General features: G+C 42.7%; 1 protein-coding gene across 1 annotated transcript in view; it reads left to right on the top strand.

Annotated features, from left to right (window-relative positions):
- Window positions 1–5,868: 5,868 nt before the first annotated feature.
- Window positions 5,869–12,524, top strand: part of LOC109880786 (striatin) — a 53,622-nt gene continuing 46,966 nt past the window's right edge. The window contains 1 exon segment of the mRNA XM_031799974.1: window positions 5,869–6,245. Within this exon segment, the coding sequence (XP_031655834.1) occupies window positions 6,033–6,245 (213 nt within the window). The 5' untranslated portion in view covers window positions 5,869–6,032.

Genomic DNA, 12,524 nt, shown 5'->3' on the forward strand with positions numbered 1-12,524 from the left:
ACTCTCACAGGCCAGTCCTATACAACACATTAAATAGACCTCTCACAGGCCCGTCCTTTACAACACATTAAATAGACCTCTCACAGGCCAGTCCTTTACAACACATTAAATAGACCTCTCACAGACCAGTCCTTTACAACACATTAAATAGGACTCTCACAGACCAGTCCTTTACAACACATTAAATAGACCTCTCACAGGCCAGTCCTTTACAACACATTAAATAGGACTCTCACAGACCAGTCCTATACAACACATTAAATAGACCTCTCACAGGCCAGTCCTTTACAACACATTAAATAGGACTCTCACAGACCAGTCCTTTACAACACATTAAATAGGACTCTCACAGACCAGTCCTTTACAACACATTAAATAGACCTCTCACAGGCCAGTCCTTTACAACACATTAAATAGACCTCACAGACCAGTCCTTTACAACACATTAAATAGATCTCACAGACCAGTCCTTTACAACACATTAAATAGGACTCTCACAGACCAGTCCTATACAACACATTAAATAGACCTCTCACAGGCCAGTCCTTTACAACACATTAAATAGGACTCTCACAGGCCAGTCCTTTACAACACATTAAATAGACCTCTCACAGACCAGTCCTTTACAACACATTAAATAGATCTCACAGACCAGTCCTTTACAACACATTAAATAGGACTCTCACAGACCAGTCCTATACAACACATTAAATAGACCTCTCACAGGCCAGTCCTTTACAACACATTAAATAGGACTCTCACAGACCAGTCCTTTACAACACATTAAATAGATCTCACAGGCCAGTCCTTTACAACACATTAAATAGACCTCTCACAGGCCAGTCCTTTACAACACATTAAATAGACCTCACAGACCAGTCCTTTACAACACATTAAATAGATCTCACAGACCAGTCCTTTACAACACATTAAATAGACCTCACAGACCAGTCCTTTACAACACATTAAATAGACCTCACAGACCAGTCCTTTACAACACATTAAATAGACCTCACAGACCAGTCCTTTACAACACATTAAATAGACCAGTCCTTTACAACACATTAAATAGACCTCTAACAGACCAGTCCTTTACAACACATTAAATAGATCTCACAGACCAGTCCTTTACAACACATTAAATAGACCTCACAGACCAGTCCTTTACAACACATTAAATAGACCTCACAGACCAGTCCTTTACAACACATTAAATAGACCAGTCCTTTACAACACATTAAATAGACCTCTAACAGACCAGTCCTTTACAACACATTAAATAGATCTCACAGACCAGTCCTTTACAACACATTAAATAGACCTCACAGACCAGTCCTTTACAACACATTAAATAGACCTCACAGACCAGTCCTTTACAACACATTAAATAGGACTCTCACAGACCAGTCCTTTACAACACATTAAATAGGACTCTCACAGACCAGTCCTTTACAACACATTAAATAGACCTCTCACAGGCCAGTCCTTTACAACACATTAAATAGACCTCACAGACCAGTCCTTTACAACACATTAAATAGATCTCACAGACCAGTCCTTTACAACACATTAAATAGGACTCTCACAGACCAGTCCTATACAACACATTAAATAGACCTCTCACAGGCCAGTCCTTTACAACACATTAAATAGGACTCTCACAGGCCAGTCCTTTACAACACATTAAATAGACCTCTCACAGACCAGTCCTTTACAACACATTAAATAGATCTCACAGACCAGTCCTTTACAACACATTAAATAGGACTCTCACAGACCAGTCCTATACAACACATTAAATAGACCTCTCACAGGCCAGTCCTTTACAACACATTAAATAGGACTCTCACAGACCAGTCCTTTACAACACATTAAATAGGACTCTCACAGACCAGTCCTTTACAACACATTAAATAGATCTCACAGGCCAGTCCTTTACAACACATTAAATAGACCTCTCACAGGCCAGTCCTTTACAACACATTAAATAGACCAGTCCTTTACAACACATTAAATAGACCTCTAACAGACCAGTCCTTTACAACACATTAAATAGATCTCACAGACCAGTCCTTTACAACACATTAAATAGACCTCACAGACCAGTCCTTTACAACACATTAAATAGACCTCACAGACCAGTCCTTTACAACACATTAAATAGACCAGTCCTTTACAACACATTAAATAGACCTCTAACAGACCAGTCCTTTACAACACATTAAATAGATCTCACAGACCAGTCCTTTACAACACATTAAATAGACCTCACAGACCAGTCCTTTACAACACATTAAATAGATCTCACAGACCAGTCCTTTACAACACATTAAATAGACCTCACAGACCAGTCCTTTACAACACATTAAATAGACCTCACAGACCAGTCCTTTACAACACATTAAATAGACCTCACAGACCAGTCCTTTACAACACATTAAATAGACCAGTCCTTTACAACACATTAAATAGACCTCTAACAGACCAGTCCTTTACAACACATTAAATAGATCTCACAGACCAGTCCTTTACAACACATTAAATAGACCTCACAGACCAGTCCTTTACAACACATTAAATAGACCAGTCCTTTACAACACATTAAATAGACCTCTAACAGACCAGTCCTTTACAACACATTAAATAGATCTCACAGACCAGTCCTTTACAACACATTAAATAGACCTCACAGACCAGTCCTTTACAACACATTAAATAGACCTCACAGACCAGTCCTTTACAACACATTAAATAGACCAGTCCTTTACAACACATTAAATAGACCTCTAACAGACCAGTCCTTTACAACACATTAAATAGATCTCACAGACCAGTCCTTTACAACACATTAAATAGACCTCACAGACCAGTCCTTTACAACACATTAAATAGACCAGTCCTTTACAACATCCCCTGTTTGAGAGAGACCGAGTTCTATTGAGGAACATTACCTGCTATGTGATGATCCATGCTAACATGGGATGCATGATTTCATGACTTCTGAAGGAAAAAAATCTATGGGAAAGATTGTTTGGAAGATGAAGTAATGATTTAATATTTTTTTTGAGTGCCTGTAAATAGTTGGTTGTTATTTAAAGGTAAATATAAAGATCCATTAAAAAAAGGACCTGAAAAATCAGATTGTGAACTTCACGAGTGGGGTAATAATGTCAACAAAACAATGTTACGCTAACAAGGCATGAGTTACGACCCACAGTTAATGAAGTCACGTACGACCCACAGTTAATGAAGTCACGTACGACCCACAGTTAATGAAGTCACGTACGACCCACAGTTAATGAAGTCACGTACGACCCACAGTTAATGAAGTCACGTACGACCCACAGTTAATGAAGTCACGTATGACCCACAGTTAATGAAGTCACGTACGACCCACAGTCAATGAAGCCATGTACGACCCACAGTTAATGAAGCCACGTACGACCCACAGTTAATGAAGCCACGTACGACCCACAGTTAATGAAGTCACGTACGACCCACAGTTAATGAAGTCACGTACGACCCACAGTTAATGAAGTCACGTATGACCCACAGTTAATGAAGCCACGGAAGACCCACAGTTAATGAAGTCACGTACGACCCACAGTTAATGAAGTCACGTACGACCCACAGTTAATTAAGCCACGTACGACCCACAGTTAATGAAGTCACGTACGACCCACAGTTAATGAAGTCACGTATGACCCACAGTTAATGAAGTCACGTACGACCCACAGTTAATGAAGCCACGTACGACCCACAGTTAATGAAGCCACGTACGACCCACAGTTAATGAAGTCACGTACGACCCACAGTTAATGAAGTCACGTACGACCCACAGTTAATGAAGCCACGTACGACCCACAGTTAATGAAGCCACGTACGACCCACAGTTAATGAAGCCACGTACGACCCACAGTTAATGAAGCCACGTACGACCCACAGTTAATGAAGCCACGTACGACCCACAGTTAATGAAGCCACGTACGACCCACAGTTAATGAAGCCACGTACGACCCACAGTTAATGAAGCCACGTACGACCCACAGTTAATGAAGCCACGTACGACCCACAGTTAATGAAGCCACGTACGACCCACAGTTAATGAAGCCAGATACGACCCACAGTTAATGAAGCCACGTACGACCCACAGTTAATGAAGTCACGTACGACCCACAGTTAATGAAGCCATGTACGACCCACAGTTAATGAAGCTAGATACGACCCACAGTTAATGAAGCCACGTACGACCCACAGTTAATGAAGCCACGTACGACCCACAGTTAAGGCAAACCATGACCCACAGTTAATAGAGTTGGTTTTTCAGCTATTCTACAGTTTTTTTGTCACTTTTTTTCCACTTCTGTTTTTGCTCCAAATGTTACTGAGTTTAATGTGTTTTTCTTGTACAACTGCACACAGAAGTTGAATCATGTGTAGGATATCAAACTACAATGAGAGCTCAAAGCTCCTGGCCCAGAGACGGTTATGGTGACCATTTACAGCTATTGGAGAATGTATCATGTCAATAAAGCTTCCTTGTGTATTACATTTTAATATTACTGACAATTATATTGCTGCGCCATATAGGCTACTGATAATAGTGTATCGTATAGTTATATGTGATGGGTGCGGCAGGGTAGCCTAGTGGTTAGAGCGTTGGACTAGTAACCGGAAGTTTGCAAGTTCAAACCCCCGAGCTGAAAAGGTACAAAACTGTTCTTAGGCCGTCATTGAAAATAAGAATTTGTTCTTAACTGACTTGATAGAATAGAGAAGAGATGTTTTTGAAAGGTTATCAATGAGGAGATTAATGCCCTGAGGTAACGGGATAGCATTTGATTTGTTTTGAAACTGGGCGTGAGCCATGTGCCCCGTCAAGAGCAGACGGCTGAAAACAAGTGATATACGTCAAGCCTGTGGAGTAATGAGTTCGGAGTAAATGTTTCCAAGCAAGTGCTTGCTCTTCATAAAAACAGATCATTTTACTTGGATTCGTTGTGTATCTGAACTATACATCAGGCTTTTGTGGTTGACATTATTACCAACCCGGTTATGTTCGAACAGGCAGGCCCCGGCGTTTTCTTCCCTCGCCGCTTTCTCCAGGTGCAGTCTAATCGAACTCCCTCAATGAGATCGACGGTATCTGAAGTTCCCCAGGCGAGGGACGCCGCTCTGTGGATGAGCCTGTGCTGCTCCCAACCAGTTGTGTAGGTTCAAAATGAAAGATTTATTTGATTTATTTTTACAACCACCCGAGCCTCGGCCAGTTCACCCGGCTATCACACAGAAGGCGCGGTCAGTACAGCTGCATCAAAGCTGGGACCGAGAGACTGAAAAACAGCTTCTATCTGAAGGCCATCAGGCTGTTAAACAGCCATCACGAGCCGGTTCCACCCGGTTACATTACCCTTGCACCCTGAGGTTGCTGCTGATATACATAAACTTGAAATCACCAGCCATTTTAATGTTTACTTGATTTTTGCTTTACTCATCTCATATATATATATATACATACTGTAATCTATTTTACTGTATTTTAGTCTATGCCACGCCGACATTGCTCATCCTAATATTTATGTATTCGTTCATTCCATGATTTTACTTTTAGGTTGTGTGTATTGTTGTGAATTGTTAAGATATTACTACACTGTTAGAAACTAGAAACACAAGCATTTTCGCTACACCTGCAATGACATCCGGTGAGCATATACATATATATATATATGTGTGTGTATATGTGACAAATAACATTTGACATGATTGATATGGGTCCTGCTTGTGTTTTCTCGGACCACCTCCACATCCTTATATGGTGTGGGAGTGATCACGTTCTCTGACGTCGGGTCGATGACAGTAAAGCTGTCAGAAAGTGAGCGCCCAGTTCCTCCAGAAGACTGTCGGTATACCCGTGGTTTGTTTCTGCTCTTCCGCTCACTTACCGTAGCTAAACTATATCTAGACCTCACGAAGGAGCAAGGACACAACAACAACGAGGAGATATCTGTTCTTGACCCGAACCGAGCCCGGCCATGGACGAACAGGCAGGGCCCGGTGTTTTCTTCAACAACAACAATAACTCGATTTTAGCCGGTGTGGGGAAGGTACTGCTACCGGAGGGGGATGCAGGGGAAGCGGACAGGTCTCCGTACAGCATCCCGGGGATCCTACACTTCCTGCAACACGAATGGGCTCGTTTCGAGGTGGACCGGGCTCAATGGGAGGTAGATCGGGCCGAATTGCAGGTGAATTAACTTAATATTTAATTCACTTTCCGAGGATAAATTTTTTTTTTTTTAAAGACATTATACTGCTAGCTGATTTTGTAACACACTAGTCGTGTTTTTGTGTTTTTTTGTGGCACCAATGTGATTGTTCTGATTAGTATTAGTTATCTTGCAACTAGTTAACCCTGCAGCGCACCCTGGTCGGTTAGCATATGCTAACTAGTTAGCTTCCCCGCCAGGTTAGCCACTCTTTTATTGTCAAACAAGACGCCAACTAGCCTAGCTCTATGTATTTAGCTTGTTCTGGACGATGTTTAGTTTTACACGCTAGCTAACTAGTCGTTTTGTTCAAATAAACTAGCTAACTAAAATGTTAACTAACCTATGTAGCGCCAAAAATGGGACGTTTGTTTGCTAACTAGCTATTGAATAAACTAGCTAAAATTCCCCAAAAGGGTGGCTAACCGGTTAGCCAGCTAATAATGTAACTAACTGGTTGACTAGTCAATCTGTTCTCTGCTACTTTTTTTTTTTTTAGGTAAAATGCCATTTAAACAATCGTATTTGTGTGCAATTACATCTTGTGAAAGTATAGATGCCATCTACCGAACACAATGAATTGTATTGGTCACATACATCCATATTTAGCAGATGTTATTACGGGTGTAGTGAAATGCTTGTAAAACATTTTTTTTTTAAACGCCCCAGTATAGTGTGCATTGTCCATCTGAAGACTGTTTTTGAAGGATAGACGAATGTGTACGGCACCCAAACGTTTCCTGCATGGGTTTTCCTCCTTCCTGACATTTTGAGTTCAGATGGCACCTGTGTACTTCAAGGAAAGCTCAGATGGCCTGGTGCTGTTCAAGGAAATCTCAGGTGGCCTGGTGCTGTTCAAGGAAGTCTCAGGTGGCCCGGTGCTGTTCAAGGAAGGCTCAGGTGGCCCGGTGCTGTTCAAGGAAGGCTCAGGTGGCCCGGTGCTGTTCAAGGAAGGCTCAGGTGGCCCGGTGCTGTTCAAGGAAGGCTCAGATGGCCCGGTGCTGTTCAAGGGCAGATCAGATGGCCCGGTGCTGTCTATAGCCCACTAGCATGGGGCTACTATAGCCCAATAATATACTCTTAGCCATCGATGGTAACACAATTTTAGTTTAGACCACATTTTGAGACTATACAGTGTTTGTTTACATTGTTTACGAACAAGCTGATACATGCTGATGGGGTACGACAGTTGAATTAAACTGATGAGGAATCCGTGGGTATATATCATTAGTTTATGTTGTAACTGCAAATTGCACAATTTTTTTAAAATAATTTGAGAGTTAACATTAGACTGGCTCTGGTTAGCCAAATACTCCCATCTAACGTTAAACGTGAATCGATTATCAATTACAATACGGTTATAGGAACATATCCATTTACTGTCATATCACAAATGCTAAATATACAGTCACTGTCCGCTGTTTAACCGGATGTGTTACAGTTGCAGCTGATAGTATTTTTCAGTAACAACACATTTCTGTCAGCCTACTGTTACACACAGGTGTTCGGGGCATGTAAGATGGATAATTAGCACCGGAAAGCTTTTTAGTCTTCCGTTAACAGGAGCTCTAACACGGATTCATGGCCCTACCGGAACTCTTAACACTATGTGTACTAATTTAACCTTTTTGTGTTTTTAGAAAATCATTTCTTGCTGATATGAAAGATACTTTCCTTAAGTTTCCAAAAAACGTTTTGCATGCGATATGTGTTCACGTTCGGACCAAGCATTTGGCCTCTTAACTAATGTCCCCGTGTACACAATATATCAGTTCCTGTCTATCTTCCACTCTGATTCAGTCAATGATCTGACAAATGAAATCCCCAGCTACAGTCTGCATTAAACCTAGGTGTTTTGCAGCAGGAGTTGGGTATCTCCATCTATGTAGTCGTGAGTCTGTGTTTTGGGGACAGGCTTTTGGGGGCAGTGTAGGCCTTCATGTCTTTTATGACTGAATCTTGAATGATATCTCCCCTGACTCTCTACTGCATCGCTCTGCCTCTCTTCCAGATGTGTCCTGGTGTAAATCTCACATGGGGTAAACCATTTGAGTGGTTAGGTTACGACTCCATAAAAAAAATCTTTGGTTTATCTGAGTGTTGTCATTAGGTAGTGGAAGGTACGGCCGGGACGATAACACTATCGCCATACTTGTTAAGATCGGGGCAAGAGGAAACCAAAAACAAAGGGTATTTCAGACGGAATCAGACGTCTTTATGATGTCATCCACACTCACATTTATTTTCCAAGTAATGGCACACAATATTTTTTATTTCCAGCAAGGTTTTCAAGGATCAAAGAGTTAGCTTTGGATGGATGGATTGATTAGTGGTGAGGATGGATTAGTGGTGGATTTAGTGGTGAGGATGGATGGATGGCTTTAGTGATGAGGATGGATGGATGGCTTTAGTGATGAGGATGGATGGATGGCTTTAGTGGTGAGGATGGATGGATGGCTTTAGTGGTGATGATGGATGGCTTTAGTGCTGATGAGGATGGATGGATGGCTTTAGTGCTGATGAGGATGGATGGATGGCTTTAGTGATGAGGATGGATGGATGGCTTTAGTGATGAGGATGGATGGATTAGTGAGGATGGATGGATGGATTATTGGTGAGGATGGATGGATGGATGGATTATTGGTGAGGATGGATGGATGGATGGATTATTGGTGAGGATGGATGGATGGATTATTGGTGAGGATGGATGGATTAGTGGTGAGGATGGATTAGTGGTGAGGATAGATGGATTAGTGGTGAGGATGGATTAGTGGTGAGGATGGATTAGTGGTAAGTGTTTCCTACTCAATTGTAGTATATTTACCATTGTTAAAGCATCTTAAATTGTCCTTATGGTCCACTCTGTGTAGCTGTGTTTTATATTTACTGGTCAAACCACAACTGAACGAGCCAAATCAAACCTTTTGGTTCTTCTCAATCTCCGATACGAGCACCTCTGTTTCGGTCTCTCTTCACGGCTGTTGTATTTCATTGTATATTTCCCACAGGCTTTTAAAGGGGTGAATTGGACCATATATGCAAATAGCCAAAGTCTTGCACGAGCACTGACTCTGCGAACAATTACTATTTACCAATGGTTATCTCCTACCTGTGTGTGTGTGTGTATAACACTCGTAGGATTGTTTGATAAATCGGACGTTTTCTATTCGTCCGAACATTCTAAATTCTGTTTCGTAAGTAGTATTTTAGAGTAGTTTCTACACAACGTTGATACATGAGGCCCCTGGTCTTTATGTTGAGCTTTGTGCTTCCTGTTGTTGTTGTTGAGGGCCATGTTATCCGGTTCTGGTCCAGAAGAGAACTCATTATTCTAAAGCAGAACCATAATTCTTGTTTCTGTGGTCCTTTTTTTCCGTACCACGCTGCTGTGCAACCAACCACGACATGTTGGCTAGTATGCTGCTACCACTACTGCTCTGTGTTTCTCCATCTGCAGTCTAGAAATTGGAAAGTGTTACCCCAAATTCTACTTTTGTTAATAGGCCAAACATTGTGTGTACACATTGCAAGTTGTCTCTCATTCTGTCCTTTTCAAATATTTGCTCTCTCTCTTTCTCTCTTTCTCTCTTTCTCTCTTTCTCTCTCTCTCTCTCTTTCTCTCTCTCTCTCTTTCTTTCTTTCTTTCTTTCTCTCTCTCTTTCTCTCTCTCTTTCTCTCTCTCTTTCTCTCTCTCTGTCTCTCTGTCTCTCTCTCTCTCTCTGTGTGTGTGTGTTGGAAACGCAATGCCATACTATGTTCTGTTACACGAAGGATTTCCTCTCGTGCTGCAAGAGCCCGGAAGTTGGTAATATGGTTAGTGTGTTTGTGAGGTTGGCTGGCTCACACAGTATTTACTAGCTGACTCAATTATCAACGGTTCAATTATGGGTTAAAGCTCTGTGATGCTGTCTTCATCAGGGTGGAGCTCTATGTGATGCTGGCTTCATCGGGTGGAGCTCTATGTGATGCTGGCTTCATCGGGTGGAGCTCTATGTGATGCTGGCTTCATCGGGTGGAGCTCTATGTGATGCTGGCTTCATCGGGTGGAGCTCTATGTGATGCTGGCTTCATCGGGTGGAGCTCTATGTGATGCTGGCTTCATCGGGTGGAGCTCTATGTGATGCTGGCTTCATCGGGGTGGAGCTCTATGTGATGCTGGCTTCATCGGGTTGGGGCTCTATTTGCGATCTCTTTCTACAAGTTATCAAATGTTTTTTTGGGGTCACATACACATATTTAGCAGATGTTATTGCTGGTGTAGAGAAAGGCTTGTGTTCCTAACAACCTGTTGGAAAGGTGACGGGAACATTTTTTTTTGTAATCCGGAAGTTCCCCCTCACATTTGAGAACATGTATCATTTTATATCTGCTAACTGAAATATTATGATAGCTAGGTAGGACAACCACCTATCTTTGCACTAGTGTCTCTAGATAAGAGCGTCTGCTAAATGACGAACATGTCATTGACCCCAGGGAGACTTAAGTAATTCACTGTAGCGACTCCCACCCGTCTGTCTCAGGGGAAGTCTTTTTAAAGTCTCGGAGCGCCTGTTGGAGAAGACGAGGGTTGTGGGTGCTTACAGGCCTTGTTTTCTGTTTGTGTCTCTGTCAGTGGAGGAGGCTCCACCCGAAGAGAGACCGATTGGGTTACACGTGCCCCTGAGTTGATTTGTACTTTACTACTGTAATGACTCACTTCCTTCCTGTCATTCATATGTTTGTACTGTCTTCTACCAACGCCCCATATCAGCTTTTAGTGCACTTCAGGACAGACCCGGTCATTAGTAGACGTGTCTCCGGGACAGACCCGGTCGTTAGTAGACGTGTCTCCGGGACAGACCCGGTCGTTAGTAGACGTGTCTCCGGGACAGACCCGGTTGTTAGTAGACGTGTCTCCGGGACAGACGGACAACCAACATTAACCTCCCCATACTGTACTGTCTGTAGCCATCCTATTTAGCTAGTCTGCCTAAGTATGCTGTAGAGCTGACTGACTAAATCATTTAACTTGTTCTTCAAAGTGGATATGTGAACCGTCTCCCTCTCGTTGTGTTGTGTACGTTCTCTCATGAGGTACAGTGCATTCGGAAAGTATTCAGACCCCTTGACTTTTTCCACATTTTGTTACAGCCTTATTCTAAAATGGATTAAAAGTTGTTGTTTTTTTCCCCCTCAATGTAAAAACAATACCCCATAATGACAAAGCAAAAACAGGTTTAAATATGTTTTTTTTTTGCAAATGTATGAACAATTATGGAAATGTAAGTATTCAGACCCTTTACTCAGTACTTTGTTGAAGCACCTTTTGGCAGTGATTACAGCCTAGAGGACTCTGGGACTAAACACCTCCCTCTGCAACTGGATCCTGGACTTCCTGCCGGGGCCGCCCCTAGGCCTGATCACCGACTACGACGAGACAGCCTATAGGGAGGAGGTCCGAGACCTGGCAGTGTGGTGCCAGGACAACAACCTATCCCTCAACGTGAGCAAGACAAAGGAGATGATCGTGGACTACAGGAAAAGGTGGGCTGAACAAGCCCCCATTCTCATCGACGGGGCTGTAGTGGGGCAGGTTGAGAGTTTCAAGTTCCTTGGTGTCCACATCACCAACAAACTAACATGGTCCAAACACACCAAGACAATTGTGAAGAGGGCACAACAACACCTTTAACCCTCCAGGAGACTGAAAATATTTGTCATTGGTCCTCAGATCCTCAAAAGGCTCTACAGCTGCACCATCGAGAGCATCCTGACCTGTTGCATAACCGCCTGGTATGGCAACTGCTCGGCCTCCATCTGTAAGGTGCGCCAGAGAGTAGTGCGTACGGCCCAGTGCATCTCTGGGCTCAAGCTTCCTGCCATCCATGAACTATATACCAGGCGGTGTCAGAGGAAGAACCATAAAATTGTCAGGGTTCCAGTCACCCAGATTATAGACTATTTTCTCTGCTCCCTCATGGCAAGCGGCACCGGAGCGCCAAGAGGCTCCTCAACAGCTTCTACCCCCAAGACTGCTGAACAATTAGTCAAATCTCCATCAGACAATTTACATTGACCCCCCCCCCCCCCATTTTGTTTTTACACTGCTGCTGCTAGCTGTTTATTATCTATGCATAGTCACTTTACCCCCACCTACATGTACAAATTACCTCAACTAGCCTGTACCCCGCACACTGACTCAGTACCGGTACCCCCTGTATATAGCCTCCACACTGACTCGGTACTGTAATACCCTGTATATAGCCTCCACATTGACTC

Source organism: Oncorhynchus kisutch, linkage group LG20, assembly GCF_002021735.2.
Source record: "Oncorhynchus kisutch isolate 150728-3 linkage group LG20, Okis_V2, whole genome shotgun sequence".
Taxonomy (NCBI): domain Eukaryota; kingdom Metazoa; phylum Chordata; class Actinopteri; order Salmoniformes; family Salmonidae; genus Oncorhynchus; species Oncorhynchus kisutch.